The 16,960-nt window shown below is 39.8% G+C and overlaps 1 protein-coding gene across 3 annotated transcripts in view; it reads left to right on the top strand.

Moving 5' to 3' along the window:
* grid2 (glutamate receptor, ionotropic, delta 2) overlaps positions 1 to 16,960 on the top strand; it is a 254,308-nt gene that overhangs the window by 143,059 nt on the left and 94,289 nt on the right. For all 3 annotated transcript variants that reach the window (XM_008336887.3, XM_025053042.1, XM_017043061.2), the window contains exon 11: positions 13,594 to 13,789. In XM_008336887.3, the coding sequence (XP_008335109.1) occupies positions 13,594 to 13,789 (196 nt within the window). The remainder of the gene's footprint in view (positions 1 to 13,593; positions 13,790 to 16,960) is intronic.

Below are 16,960 nucleotides of genomic sequence, written 5' to 3'. Positions count from 1 at the left end.
ATTTCACGACTGGATTTGTTGCACAGGTGGCATCCTATGACAGTTCCACGCTGGAATTCACTGAGCTCCTGAGAGCAGCCCATTCTTTCACAAATGTCTTGTTTCACAGTCTGCATGCCTGAGTGCTTGATTTTATACACCTGTGGCCAGGCCAAGGGATTAGGACACCTGATTCTGAACATTTGAATGGGTGAGCGAACACTTTTGGTAATATAGTGTACGTGATCTTGCTCAATGCGAAGGAGACAGTCTTCTGGCACACCACGAATTCGAAGAAATCTCGACAGTGGAGAATCCACATTTTGAGCCTAGGCGACGTGCAAGCTCACTGGAACTTTCCACGTTTTAACAATAGCTTTATATAGTTATCCTAATAACGTAAAACGTATCACGTAATGACGTAAAACTTATGACGTAAAACTTATCACGTAAAAACGTAAAACTTTTCACGAAATAACATGTAACATCACGAAATAGCGTGAAACTTATCACGAAATAACATGAAACTTATCACGTAAAAACGTAAAACTTATCACAAAATAACATGAAACTTACAACCTAATTACGTGATGACTCGTAATGTGGGTGACAACGTATCCAGCTTGTATCTATGGAGCCGTGGCACTCCAGTTGATCAATCCTTCAAAGTGTACGCATACTAATATAAATCGCATCCACTGAGCCCAATAATTGCAAAATCTAACCAAACCTCAAGCCAAGCATATCTATTACAATTCAACTGAATAGTGTAGACGAGCCATTTTCTTGCCTCGCAGGGGGGCTTTCATTCATCATTTCATTCAATTCAATTTTATTTATAGTGCGCATTTCTTGTACAAAGTAAACTCAATGTGCTTGACAGTCATCACGTAATGAAAGACGTGAAAGTTATCACGAAATGCACTGGTCCTTGTCGTATTGCGTTAGTTGCGTTTCAAGACCCACCGCGAAATGGGAAACTTTGCGAAGTGGAGTCGAGATAGTTATTATATGATTTATGTATATATTTACCCTTCACGAACCTGCCCACACGGTTATCAACAGTCGAACAACAACAACAGTGTCATCATGTGTCCAATTGAGGTACCCTACATTAATTAAATGCTCACCATATGGGCAGTACATATATCTTAGATTTCCCAAACGTACGTACTGGACATGTTTTTTATGTATTACCCTGTATATATTTATGTGTTGTAAAATGCCTTTTCGTTTATTAAATACTATTTTTCCCTTGTAGGCTAGAAAAATGAAAATATTGGAAATTAAAACATTTTTAATGTTTAAAGATTGGATTAAAAAATCCGCGATATACTGCGGGAGCAAAAGTAGAACCGCGATATAGCGAGGGACCACTGTAAGGTGAAAGTTATCACGAAATAACGTAAAACTTATCACGAAATAACGTGAAACTTATCACGTAATAACGTAAAACTTATCACGAAATAATGTGAAAGTTATCACGTAATAACGTGAAACTTATCACGAAATAACGTGAAACTTATCACATAATTACGTGATACTGAGCCATTTTTTTTTCTCAGTGTGGCAGCAATACGCTTCCGTATTTTATTACTCATTTTTTATTGATATGGACAAAATATATATATATATGTTTTTTGTCCGTATTTTTTATCAATACGGACAAAAACAACAAAATGGTGACCACCCAGAACAAAAATAGTGACAACCGCCTGACTCTGGAGGGGCGAACATCAGCGCCGTCCTGTGTCAAACTTAGGTCACTACCATTTTCCACAAATCTCTCTCCCTATTGATCTGCGACTCCATGCACACTAATCTCACCGATATTGTCAAAACCCAATCCATCACATCGGGTGGATTAACCATAGAATAACAACTGCTAAATATTGCTATTAACAGGGCATTCAAAGTTAAATTGCGAGCTGCGTGGGAGCATTGGATGACAGAAGGCGAACACACATTCACCAAGACAGGAAGGCAACGCCGGGAAGAGTTGCGCCACTATCTGCTAATGGACCGTGGATACCTGGGCTAAGGTATCGGTCTCAAATGTCGGAGCGTTCACAAAGGCCGGAATCATCACAGGACAGCAACAAGACAGATATTGACAAGAGGGATCCAAATATGCTTGATTCTTCTGCTTAATTGTTTCGCTGACTGTTTTGTTTCACATAATGCGCCTTATAATCCGGTGCACCTTACGTATGAAAAAACCCGTTAATTGATATTGCGCCTTATAATGAGGTGCGCCTTAAGGTGCGAAGCATACGGTATATATTTAAAAAAAAAAAAAGTTCTTTTGGCGACATTTTGCAGACCCATACAAAATGGATGTACAAAAAGTGTATTTTAACATTTTGAAAATTCAATTTGCAGTTGGGATTCAATTTTGAGTTAGATTAGAATCAGGATAAACATTTAGATAAAGCATGTGACTGTGGTAAAACATTATGTTTACATGTGTGCGTCTGTAATGTTTGGTGTTTTTAAGAGCTACATTATTTTGTCCGATAACATTTAACCATACTAACTCTGAGTCTACCTTGGTTACTATGTCAAGTTACATTTTATCGTCTATTGATTTTGAATTATGCGTCAGTATTTTTATTTTTATAAATAAGAAAGTCTACTAGTGTCAAATATATGCGATGTTGCGAATGAGAGGATGTAAGGGTTTAGCAAAATTCCCCATACGTATTACCATTAGCAAACATCCACTGAACCCGTAAATGTGTTTATTCAAAGGAAATCCTATTAAAAAATAATGTTTTAATAGGATAAAAACATACTGTTTTAAATGTTTTATCAGATTTAAGTTTTGGGCAAGTTTGGTAACTTGGTAGCTGGCGCTATTTGAACGTAAAGCCTTCTGAACCGCAGTCCACTGCCTTAACCACTAGGCCACCAAGTGGACGCAGGTGGCATGCAGGCACTAAGTAATGCACTTACACACATACACACACACAAAGTAAGAAACAAAATGTAAAACATGATGTAAATTGAGACAAGACACTCACTGAAAAACCTCAAGCAGAATTTTGCAACTATGACATATAAAATAAAAACAATAAAAAGTAATATAAACATTTTTATATAATTGTATTACTATTTACAATTACCCAGTGCCTATAAATTTAACAGATTTAAGTTTTGCTACACAAGATTTTTTTTTTAATTAGTTTTCTTGTTATCAACCCTTTTCCGAGGCAGAATCAGCAGAAACAAAGAGTCTCACTCCCATAGAATACTGAAAACTGTGCCGTTTTTTAACTTTTTTTATTGGAAGAAATTTCACAAAAAAGACATTGACACAGCATTATAAAATCTTCCATATCCCCATTTTTTCCCCTTTCCAAACCAATTTCACACAACAGGAAAAAAAAAAAAAAAATTAAAAAACAGGTAGATAATAAATTAAAATTAAAAAAAATTAATTATATGAATAAACATTAACTTAAACGCACACACACTTAGCTGATCAGTCTTCAGAACACACGTTTAATCCAATGTTCGTTGCAGACCAACAAGCGGTGGTATTAACTAGGCAGGAGGCAGAATCAATAGACAAGAGTTGGACAATCCACATAAGAACAATACACTGGTATACAAAAGCCGGACCACTCAGTGGTAACAAGACAAACAGGGAAAGAATAAAAGGAACAAAAAGAGTGAATACTAAAGGGAGGGGGGATAATAAGACACCAGTGTAGCCAGTAATGAACAGATGCAAGTAATCAGAGGATGTACAAGGTAGGAAGGAATTTAAGGAAAGTGAACTACTTGTCATTGTGACACAGCACTGCATACAACGAAATGTGACCTGCTTTTAACACATCACCAAAGTTAACAGTGGGCAGCTTTAAGCACCAGGGGAGCAGTGTGTGGGGACGTTCCCTTGCTCAGAGCACCTCAGTGGTAACTTGGTAGCTGGTGGACTCAATCCTGAAGCCTTCCAGACCCCCGTCCGCTTCCTTAACCACTAAGCCACCACTGCCCAAGTGGCACAAAGTAACACACTTGCAAATGCACACAAAGGAAGAAACAAAATGTAAAGCAAGACGTAATTTGAGGCACTCACTGAAAAACCTCAAGCAGAATTTTGCAACAATGATATATAAAATAAACAATAATAAAAAGTAATATAAACATGTTTATATAATTGTATTACTATTTACAATTACCCTGTGCCTATAAATGTTAGAAGGCCAAGTAAAGTTTGTCATTTTACTTTTTGTAAAGCCTTTGCTGCCATTACATAAAACAGGAATACTAAAACTCTTGTTTTTTTTGTTGTTTTTTTTTGTTTTTTTTTATTTAACTCACTAATAAAATCCCCTTTAAAATGTAAAATAATAAATTGAAAAAAGTATAGTTATAGTCATGGAACATGGCACGCTGGACATAGGTGTACCACTGCTGTAAGCCTCCAGTCACAAGGTAGCAACAACTCATGCAGTGGTTTGTACAGATAAAAATCTACATCTGGTTCTTAATAGTATTTCAATTTGCGTGGGAGGTGGGTCAGAGGAGGGGTGGAAGTGGGGTGTGGGGGCATGAAAACATTTCTGTACACAAGGTAACACATTAGGCAGAAAAGGTTCAATTCTTTGCATTACCTGCCCCTGTTATCTGCTTGATGTTTTTCCTACACCCACATCATGTTGTCTATCTTGCTGACTTTTTTTCTGCAGACTAGTAAATTTGCAGCAGTTACAACACAGTAAACCTAGTTCACTAGGTTGACAGGTATACATGCTAACAGGTGAAGGATAAAGTCAAAGCGCCAAATACATTTTAATGGTTGAAGCCAAGTTTATCTTTATTTAGTTTTTAAGCATTTGTCTTATAAAACAGTCAGAATGATATTTTATATGGTAGAATGGAGCAGACTTATAACAATTTAGCCGTTAAAAACTCATATTTCCATCCATCCATCCATCATCAACCGCTTATCCGGGGCCGGGTCGCGGGGCAACAGTCTGAGCAGGGACACCTAGACTTCCCTCTAACTCTACACACTCCAGCTCTTCTGGGGGGACTCCAAGGCGCTCCCAGGCCAGCCGAGTGATGTTAGTCGCTTCAGCATGTCCTAGGTTTTCACCTAGGTCGTCAGGGGGGCATGCAATGTAAATGCCCAAGCCACCTCAGCTGACTCCTCTCGATGTGGAGGAGCAGCGGCTCTACTTCGAGCTCCTCTCGTGTGACAGAGCTCCTCACCCTATCTCTAAGGGAGCGCTCTTCCACCCTGCGGAGAAAGCTCATTTCAGCCGCTTGTATCCGGGATCTTGTTCTTTTAGTCATGACCCAGAGCTCATGACCACAGGTGAGGGTAGGAAATTGAGAGCTTTGCCTTTTGGCTCAGCTCCTTCTTCACCACAATGGACCGATACAGTGACCTCATTACTGCGGCCGCTGCACCGATCTGCCTTTCAATCTCATGCTCCATCCTACCCTCACTCGTGAACAAGATCCCAATATACTTAAACTCCTCCACCTGAGGCAGGACTTCCTCCCCAACCCGGAGGGTGCAAACCACCTTTTTCCGGTCGAGAACCATGGCCTCGGACTTAGATGTGCTAATTCTCATCCCAGCGGCTTTACACTCGCCAAAGTGCCCCAGTGCATGCTGCAGGTCCTGGTTCGAAGAGGGACTCCTGAGGCAGCTGACGGGTACAGACAGGCCAAGTGGACTGCGGCTTGGGTAGTCGTGGAAGCAAAAACTCGGGTCTAGGAAAAGTTTGGGGAGGCCATGGAGGAGGACTACCGGTCGGCCGCATGCGTGCGCCTGGTGGCTCAGCCCGAACAAGCGACGTGAGCTCACTTTCCAGTGGGCCCACCACCCGCAGGAAGGCCCAAAAGCCTTGTGATTTGGGTGGCGGTTGTGGGCGGAGACCCCGACGGCCCAATCCCTGGACAACCACTCTGGCTATGGGGACATGGAATGTCACCTCACTGGGGGGAAAAGAGCCTGAGCTCATGCGGGAGGTTGAGTGATACCGACTAGATATAGTCGGGCCCACCTTCACGCACAGTCTGGGCTCTGCCAGGTCTATCCAGCTTTCCCCCCGTAAACGGAGCCAAATCACCACCAGGTGGTGATCAGATGACAGCTCAGCCCCTCTCTTCACCCTAGTGTCCAATACATACGGCTTGATGTCAGATGACACAACTGCAAAGTCGATCATTGACCTCCGGCCTAGGGTGTCCTGGTGCACTGGTCCTGGTCCAAGTGCACTGATGGACACACCCTTACGCTTGGACAACAACAACTCTGACTAGCACAGAAGTCCAATAACAAAACACCACTCGGATTTAGATCGGACCGAAACAACAGTGAGACACCTATGCCTGACCCAAAGGCACAGGGAAGCGACCCTCTCGCTCAGTGGGGAGAACTCCAACACACGACTGGCAAGCTGGGGAGCTGTAAGTAAGCCTACGCCAGCACCCCGTCTCTCATAGCGAGCAACTCCAGAGTAGAAGAGAGTCCAGCCTCTGTCAAGGAGTTGGGTCCCAGAGCCCAGATTGTGCGTGGAGGTGAGCCCGACTATATCTAGTCAGTATCGCTCAACCTCCCAGATGAGTTCAGGCTCTTTTCCCCCCAGCGAGGTGACATTCCATGTCCCCATAGCCGGAGTGGTTGTCCAGGGATTGGGCCGTCGGGGTCTCCGCCCACAACCGCCACCCAAATCACAAGGCTTGTGGGCCTTCCTGCAGGTGGTGGGCCCACTGGAAAGCGGGCTCACGTCGCTTGTTCGGGCTGAGCCCTGCCGGTTCCCGTGAGCAAGGACCCGGCCACCAGGCGTTCACATGCGAACCCCAACCCTGGGCCTGGCTCCAGGGTGGGGCCCCGGTGAAATCAATCTGGGCGACGTGAACCTCTTTGATTTTATTGTTTTCTTCATCAAGGGGGGGTTTGAACTGCTATTTGTCTGATCCGTCGCCTAGGACCTGTTTGCCTTGGGAGACCCTACCAGGGGCATTAAGCCCCCGATAACATAGCTCCTAGGTTCATTCAGATACTCAAACCCCTCCACCACGTTAAGGTTGCGGTTCAAGGAGGGGGAAACTCATATTTCCCTATTGTTAAATCAGCTTAAGGTGTTTTACATCAGAATGAATAAAAAAATATGGATGCATGTGTTTGATTTGACCAAGCAGGACACAGTCATGGTTTTAAAAAAGCTTGTTTTGTTGTTAAGTGTCATATCCATGGGCGATGTGTAGCAGCAATTCAACAAACAAGTAAACAGTAATTAGTTCCTGTAAAAGTTCTTATTTATGTTTTCTTAGCAGCCAAAGTCTTCGAGCGGCAGCCTTGGAATATTCTTTTAATTATAACACAACAGTGCTGTTTTCCCCCCGCAGATGGCAATTTGTGAGGCAGGACACAAACAGATGCAACAGCAAATTAGATTACAAAAGAACTTGCGTGTCATTTTGGTCGTGTCCAGACACTAATTACTCACACACCTTTTTCTCTGTGTGATCCTAGAGCCAAATATCACACTAGATACAAAACAAGTTTTTTTATTTTAACATCAAATTAAATGATTCATGTCATGATTGGATTCAATATCCACAAGTAATTGTTTTGTTTTGTTTGTTGGGAATCAAAAACATCTGTACTATATGACTATGGTATATAATAGTGTTTTCTAAACTTTTTTCTGGGACCCATATTTTAAAAGTCACAAACCTTCACGACTGTTGGATATGAAGCATTAGCTGTTTGATAAATAGTAAAATAAGATAGTCAGAAGATAAGAGAAGTCAGTGGCTCACCAGCCATCAACCTCACCTCACATCATTGGTGTTTCCCAACCATTTGTTCTGGGGACCCATATTTTAAAAGTCACAAACCTTCGTGACCCAAGTCAATAGACATAATTCATAAACTCCTGGGAAATGCCCAAAAAAGAAAATCTCTTGTGACCCACCTGAGGGTCGCGACCCAGTCTTTGGGAAACAATGCTATTTAATGATTGAAATTAAAATAGTGTATACTATGTTTTCTTATATAATGAGTACCCTATGTGGTCCAGAAAACATAGAATACTCTTTAACTTAACATAACAAAAGCAAAATAGTTTCTTCTGTGTCAAGTTTTGGACTTATGTTATATAAGTCATAACTATGCAGTTTCACATTTAACTTAAAAAATGTTTCATGAGATGTATAATCCAATGCATCATTTTTACCATTAGACCTGTTTGCAGCCTTTCATTTGACACTCATGGAAATTTGGCTAGTTATTCTCTGTTATACTCTTATATGGCAACACAATTCACCAAATGACAACCACACTGTTGAGAAAGCCCTGAAACAAAAGTTGAGACTAAGAAATAGGCACTACAATATGAAATCAGAAATAGCTTCATCCATTTTCAACAAACTTTTGGAAAGTGAATTATTTGACCTCTATGGGTGAAATTCCACTTCCTGGATTTTGCTGGACTTTGACTGTATGGCTTTGACTGTGCTGGCTGTACATCTGTCTTTCTCTATGACAATATATTCCAATGTCAGGTTTATTCTAACATAAAACCCAAAAGATGTCTGAATCTTTTTCAAAAATTTTGAGCAATGATTAAATCCATAGGTGGTGGATACTTTGTTTATAGTATTCACCATCCCTCCTATTGAGACATGGTAAGGCCCATGGCTCAATATTGCAGCCCATTTGAACAATGATTTTGGTAAAATTGGTTTACCTTCAGGTGATACATATATTTCATTGACTTGTTGTGCTCCAGTGGCGCTTTGGCCCAGAGGCAATGTCTCTGTCATTGGTGTGGAACCCCAGGATTCACCTCCTGGGCAAGTTCGAATCCCGGTTAGGGCGGTTGGTACCTTCCAGTGGACTCACCACCCGCAGGAAGGTTTGGTACGGTGCAATGTGATTTGGGTGGCAACTGCTGCCCCCGCGACCCGGTAACGGATAAGCGGATGAAAATGGATGGATGGATGGATGTTGTGCTCCATTGTTTCCATAACATGTTTTTTTCTTTTTCTGGTGCATTATATTGCATATCTTTTAACACTTCTTGATCTATGGTTTTGTCTTCACAAAGTAAATTTGATGTACTTGGTTCAGATGTCAATTTCATCTTCAAATTGATTTCCTTTTGAAATGTCAGCCATTCCATTTGTATGTGCTATACATTTACATGATGTAACCATGCCGCGATTTTTCCACTGTTGTGCAAACACATGCAAAGTTGAAAAAGCATACTGGCTGTCAGTCCAGATTGTAGCAATTTTCCCTTTCATAAATTTACAGGCTTCTGTTAGTACTACTAATTTAGCTGCTTGTGCTGAGTAATGGTTGGGAAGTTGTGTTGCTTTTAACACTTTTGTTTGAGTTACTACTGTGTAGCCTGTTGCGTTCATGCCATTTGGATTTTTTCTACTTGAGCCATCTACAAACAATACATGTGAGTTTGGAATTGGTTATATGTTTTCTTGGTAAATGTAAGGTTTCCCTTTCTACCACACAATCATGTGGTTTGCCTTCTTCCTCTGTAGGAAGTAGAGTTGCTGGGTTTAGCACCGTACACCGTTTTATGGTCACATGGGGTTGTGATAACAGTGTTGCCATACAGGAGTGATGCCGAGAAAGGAATGTCATCTTTGTTTGTAACAACAAAATGGAAACTGCAAGTGGTGATACATGGAGGTAAGGCCTGAGCCACTGAATCAAGTTTAGCTGAATAATATGCTATTGGTCTTTTACTTCCACCATAATCTTGAAGTAGCACTGATGTCATGAATTGTCCTCTGTAATCCACTGTCTGGGTAAAAGATTTCTTGTAATTTGGTAAGGCCAAGACTGTAGCTCTGGCCAAAACACGTTGTTTTTGAGGCCAATAAAATGTCATCTACATAGAACAAAATTTTACTTTTTTCAGGTGGTTCAAATTTTGCCATACAGCTTGATATGGCTGAATAGATGGTTGAGCTTTCTGCGTAACCTTGAGGTAGTCTTGTATAAGTGTAACACTTTCCCTCAAATGTGAATGCAAACCAAAATTTACTTTCTTTTGCAACTGGAATAGAGAACCACTACTGTGAAGAACTTTGCTTCAGGGTTTAGATCATTCAGCAGGGTATGTGGGTCGGGGACCACAGGTGCTCTCTGAATGACGGCATTGTTCACTGCCTGTAAGTCTTGTACCAATCTCCGTCCGTTAGATGGTGCTGCTTTCTTTACTGGAAAAATATGTGTGTTACATGGTGAATCATTGCATTCTATAAGTATTCCAGCTTTCAAGAATTACTGGCTTTATACCTTCTTGCGTCTGGTTTAATTGGATATTGTTTTACGCATGGTCTATATTCACTGTTTGGTTTTATTATCACTGGTTTGCATGTTGTTAATAGTCTTACATCCGCATTGCCTTGTGACCATAATGTTGTCGGTATTTCTGCTAAGAGGTTCTCTTCTTCTTTTGTCAGTAGAATTTGTCAGGACATTTTCTCTGTATCTCTTATGTGTGTTGCAATCATTGCTCTTGCCACCCAATTAAGTGGAATTTTCCACAAGTTCAGTGCAGGGCTGTAGTAGGTGTTATCTGTTTGCCATTCCCTATCAAGACGGTATGCAGCTGAGGTAGCTATCACGCCCAGTCGTTGCCATGACAATCCTTTTTGTTTTGCTAATGAAACATGGCTCACTGTACTTGCTGCATGTAGTCTCTCTGCTTCTTCTGAAACCTTGACAACAACAGCTATGCACTCTTTATCTGTTATTATGTCTTGAATTAGAATTTGTTGAGTTTTCAGTTTGTGCACCTTTTTATCAAAATCATCGTCTTGCCATGGAGTGTGCTTAAAATGCAACGTTACATGTAGTTTGTCGACTTGTTGGATTTGGTCTGGCATTTTTAACAAATCTGTTATTTTGCTAAGCAATGTTGTTGGGACACTCAAAGGCGGACCAGTGTTCAAATCTAATGACCAATAGTTTGGCGTGCCTGTTCCTTCCACAACCATAACATAAGTGTTTATTTTGTCTATTCTTTTCAAAGTCTTTCTACCAGTCTCAACGGGCACAATCGCTGGTGTAACTGTGGCATTGCATCTCTCCCTAATAAGTTTACTGGACAATTTGTTGCCAAAATAATTTGCACTCGGCATTTATTTCCATTTTCTGGATCTGTGAGAGTTACAGGATTAGTCAGTGGACTTTTTGTAGTCAGTCCATTTGCTGATTTAACAAAGATAAAATCTTTTGATTCTGTTGTGCCTTTTAATTTTTCACAGCACACAGTTCTACATGTTCCTGTGTCACATAAAAAGGGTTTTTTTTTTCGTTTATTATTAGTTCAACTTCTGGTTTACTTGGATCAAATAAGAGAATTACTATGTCTATGAATAAACTAATGTCTCAATTCCATCAACATGTTCTTCTGTTTGTTTTTTCTTTTCCTCTTGTCCTTTTAAATGCAATATTAATTCTCTGAAAAAATGCCCGCATTCTATCTTTTAATTCTGCACTTTCAGGTTGAAGTGCTGTCGGAGGATATCCTGTCATTGGATTCCAATCACCTTGAACTCTAGCCCAGTCTTTACCTGTTACTGCCTGAAAAATCTGCTGAACTTCAGCTCCATTCAGGCAGTAAGAATTAATTAACTGTTGCATATCTGCTCAACATTGCTCGGGGTCTTGCTTATATGATGCAATGTCTGCAGTTGCTTTTATCACATCATCTTTTGTCCAGGTTCTATATATTTTTATAGTGAGTGGTGCCTTTGGATCATTTGGATCTCGTGCGGGATCAGCCACTTGTATCATGGGAAAGGCGTCTGCAATGTTATCATAATTTGGTATTACTGGTGGAGATGGGCTTAAAACATGTGTTTTCTTTGATTGGTTTTAAATTTGGATACAAAGGTTGGTAGGGAGGGGAGGATTGAGAACGTGTCATACGTTCATTTGTATTTGCATTATCTGAAAGTGGAGTTGCTGTATCAGCACGTTATATCTCCTTTTATCTCAGCATCATCTAAAAGTGGAGACGTTTTATCAGCACACTCTCGGTTCTTGTGTACGTTTGACGCTATTGTTTCATTGTCCTCAGGTCAGTTATAGATAGTTTTGTTTTTGCTCACATTTGATTGTGGATTTTTGTTTTGACACATTGCTTCTGTTTTAGTTGTTTTAGTTCTATTCCATTTTTTCTTGCACAAGCTTGTTTAAGCCAACATTCAGCCGCACTCAGCCCAAGCTTCTCTTCTTTTTTTATATAATTGTTTGCCTCTTTTTTATGGCAAACACAAGGTGTTTGCAGTCTTCTTGGTTCAATTTACCCTCAAAACCATACTTTTTCTGCCAATTATTTAAATATGTACAAGACTCTGAATTGTACCTAAACATGTACTTAACATCCCCTTTAAACTCCGGAGTATTTGTCTTTTTGTTACATAAGTTCCCCATTTTGATTTCTTATTTTATTCAATTTTTTAGTTTTGAAATGTTTTATTTTATTTTACGCTGCGCAAAAACCCTAAAAAAAAAAAAATCTTAATAGTTGGTTTTGTGATCTACTTCAACTGATCAGCAGTTGTACGTGTTTATACCGTAGGTTTCAGACTGCCCGCTGATTCGATCATGACAGTCACACACATTCACATTATCTTTTTTAGGCCTTTGGCATCTAGGGACTGCTGCCCAGGGACTCCAACCCTCTTAGTTCTAGGGTTTGCTGTCCAAGGATTTTCAACCCACGTAGTTCTAGGGATTACTGCCCAGGGTTTTGCAATCCACTTATCAGCATTTAGGGATTACAACCCATATTTCAACCACACGCTGGTAATAAAAAGTTGTTTCTCACCCTCGTCATCGATCGTATTCTGGTCTCAGATGCCATCAATCAGGCCTAGGATCAGGTGTCGGCGTACTGGCATGAGTGAGAATTCACTCCCCAGGTCTTTCCCCAGAACCTGGTTCTGGCCGTGCACGTTCTCCACCCGATCTTTAGGTTCTGCTTAATGTGTTGGCATCTGGCTCGAAGGACCAAGTTATGTCAGGATTATTCTAACATAAATGACGACAAAGTAACAACACAAAAGACGTCTGGATCTTTTTCTTGCAAGGGGAGAGTGCAGCTTATTCTTCTGGCAGCTTCCTCATCAACTCCGAGTTGCTGCACCCTTCCTCTGCTCTTTTATTTAGTTTACAAAAGTATCAGATTACATATCATTTGATTTTGTGTGAATATATGGGGTAAAAATGCTGGTAAAAAAATGGGGTAAAAGGCTGGATGTGAAAATGGGTGTGAATGGGGTTGTGTCAAGGAAAAGATGGGAAGCAACTTGCTTCCCATCTTTTCCTAAGCAGTTTCTTAAAGCGACAGAAACACATTGGAGTAAATATGGAAAGCAAGCAGTTTGTTAAAGTGATAGTACAGCATGAAGCAATGATAATAAATGCAATTCTTCCAACATCCATTCAATTTCAGAAAGTAATCATTGTTTCTGAATTAGTTAGTTAGTTAGTTTAACATTGAGAAGGAACATGCATGTCACTAAAGTTAAACAAAGTTTGATAAAAAAATTGATCACTGGTCTGATGACACATATTCTTGACACCTTGTCTCCCTTCAGGTCTCTACAGGACTTGTCCAGACAGACAGAGTTGCCTTATGGTACAGTATACGACTCTGCAGTTTATGATCAAGTCCATGCCAAGGCTCTGAACCCCTTTGAGAGAGACCCGATGTACGCCCAGATGTGGCGAATGATTAACCACACAGGAGGAGTGGACAATAACGTTGAGGAGTCCAGAGAAGGTATTCTGAAGGTAGGTCTGGGCTTTTTGATGAAGGGCCAGGTAATTCTAAACACATTTACTGTAGGTAATAACTCGACAGCATTTAACCTAGACATTTTCAATATTCAAAATCAATATTTATACATTTAAAAAAATCTGTGTATTACTGAAACAGAAAGACAAATGACAGCAGTTAGATTTGTGTTCTGGCGTGGCGACTGTTGAACAAGCACCAAAACACATTCCTCCCCAGTCAGTTTTAAAAGCACTTACGAGTCCCTGGGGATGGGTTGTATGCCGAGAAAAATCGCTGATGTGTGTATTTGTGTATGTTTATATAAAATAACAAATTCTTAATATTATTGATGTTGGCTTGTAAAAGGTGTCATGTTTTGCTTTCAAAACCTTTGTGAAGCTTTCCACCTACATAATATTAGCTAGTCTACAGCAGTGTTCCCCAACCTTTTTTGAGCCATGGCACATATTTAGCATCAGCAGCATGAAACCTGTGCCTGTTTAGTTAAACCCAACCTTAATTTACTCTCAGGAATTAAAATAAAACACGCACACAAGAAACAACTTCTTCAGCAGCTTCAAGTCTTTCTCTTATTTTAGTTTTTAACAGCCATCTGTTGCCACCTAGTGTAATATATTTTTGACCTACCACTATTGCATAGCATATCACATTATTTGCAGTAAAAAAAACAACAAAAAAAAAACAATGGTTTTCAGATTAATGAAGTGAAATTGGATAATATTCCACGGTACACTTCAAAATCAGAAGACTTCAAAGACAGAAGACTTCAAGGTGGAGGTGGGACTACATCAAGGATCGGCTCTGAGCCCCTTCTTGTTTGCTTTGGTAAAGGACAGATTGCCAAATGAAGTCAGACAGGAGTCCCCATGGACTGTTTTTTGCAGATGACATTGTGATTTGTAGTGAGAGTAGGCAGCAGCTAGAAGATAACCTAGAGTGGTGGAGGTTTGCACTACAAAGATGAGGAATGAAGGTCAGTCGCAGCAAAACAGAGTATGTGTGTCAACAAAAGGCAGAACAGGTTACAAGGAGCAGAGGTGGTGAAGGTGTAGGTACTTAGGATCAACTGTTCAAAGCAGAGGAGACTGTGGAAGAGAGGTGAAGAATAGAGTACAGGCAGGATGGAACAGCTGGAGAAAAGTGTCAGGAGTGATCTGTGATAGAAGAGTGTCAGCTAAGGTAAAGGGAAAGGTTTACAGGACAGTGGTGAGACCAGCCATGATGTATGGTTTAGAGACGGTAGCAATAGGCAGAAGACAGGAGGGGGAGCCGAAGGTGGCAGAGTTATAGATGCTAAGATTATCTCTAGGAGTGACAAGAATGGACAGGATCAGGAATGAGGTCATTAGAGGGACAACACAGACAGGAAGGTTTGGAGACAAACCTAGAGAAGCCAGATTGAGATGGTTTGGACAGAAAACACACCTCACACATATATTTATTTATCTGATTGACCTTATCCTGCATATATTATACAGATAATGACAATTATTAGACTGCAGCAGGGCTGTGTGTACCACATAGGATACAAATACTAGTACAAAATGATCAGTTTACAGCCTGGCAAATAGAATATTAAAGTAGCTAGTGCAGGTAAATGTTCCAGAATTCTCCCCAAAGTCCTATTAAAAACAATTATACCAAACAAGATTTAAATAATTAAGTATCAGTTACAATGCCATAAAGGGAAGTATGATAGAAAGTGTGATAAAGTTTAATTACATTAAAACTCTATATAAAGCACTGACGGTGAAAATGGGGCAAATGGTAAGAGTTTAAAACAACAAATCAAACTGATAAAATTGTATTTAAAACTATAGACATGGAATCCCTCAGTGTATGAAAACAATAGGATGAAGCCCATTTGACATTAATGTTTTTACTCACAAATCAGAAATCCTATAAAGGTTTAAAAAGTCACTATAAATCACAGCTCCAGTTACCTGTATGATGAACATTCTGGAGTCAGCAGCTGCCCCCAAAGAGCAGGTTCAGCTGTTTTCTACTGGACTGGTGCAGATTAAATCTGCATCCATTTAACACAGGGATGCCAGACCATTTGAAAGCAAGTAATCAAATCCCAGGCCGATAAGATTATACACAAATAGGACAAGAACGGAGTCCTCTGAACATGAACAAGTAGTGTTGAGGGGAGTGGGATAGATACAAGTTTAATCCGTTCCACAATAGCACTTATGTCGATCCACTTGTACTGTATGTAGATTGCATTTTCCCCATTAAAAATAACTAAAAACCAATTGTTTCGTTCCAGCCCCCAGATATATAATACTAATTAATTAAATCATAATATATATAAACATCATAATCATAATATATATAATAATCTAAACATCAAATACATAGATATAAACAAATATATTGATAATATAAAAAATAATACTTAAAAAAAACATTTTATATTATTGTTATAAAAATGGGTAAAATAACCGAGTGTGGGACAGTGAGCAAGACTGCAATCATGATTAATCACAGAAGAATCACAGTCATGACCAACACATTTTCAGAATAATCTTCACAAATTAACACGATTAATGCATGGATTCTGTCTGCCCTAGTTTTAAAATATTTTAGTTTTGAAAACCATACATGTTTTTAAATTTTCTAAGAACATTTTTACATTTGTTGTACAATGGTTTAGTAAAAAGGCCATTAAAAACAGCAAATTAGATACAATAGGAAACATTATATTTTCACATTGGGATTTGAAAGTATAAAATTAGTATAACTCTGTGTTAGGCACCATTGATCAGTCAAACAATAATGCTGCTGTGGCTTTAATGTATATAAATGTGTTGCTGCTGCAATTTGCACTGCTATGTATTAGGATGACACAATCCTAATGGGAAGACCAGACTAAATGCTATGTGACCACGAAGTCAATTCACATGGCTGCGCTTCAGTAGCTGCAGGGACAGACACAGCATAAAGAACTGGTTATAGACACGGCAGATTTGGTTTCTCCGGGGCCAAAAATCTCAACACTTGCAGCAACAAGAGAACAAATAGCGGAGGAGGAAGGAAACTGTCCCTCTTGACACTATTTTTCTCTTTTTTTATTTTTTGTCTTTCTTACTTTGGTGTTTATCTGCTCACTGTCTGATTCCACAATCCATGTGTCATTTATTTTGAAGATGTCTCTTTCC

This window comes from Cynoglossus semilaevis, chromosome Z (assembly GCF_000523025.1).
Source record: "Cynoglossus semilaevis isolate Cse_v1.0 chromosome Z, Cse_v1.0, whole genome shotgun sequence".
NCBI classification, from domain to species: Eukaryota; Metazoa; Chordata; class Actinopteri; order Pleuronectiformes; family Cynoglossidae; genus Cynoglossus; species Cynoglossus semilaevis.
This window is presented reverse-complemented; position numbering and strand designations above follow the sequence as displayed.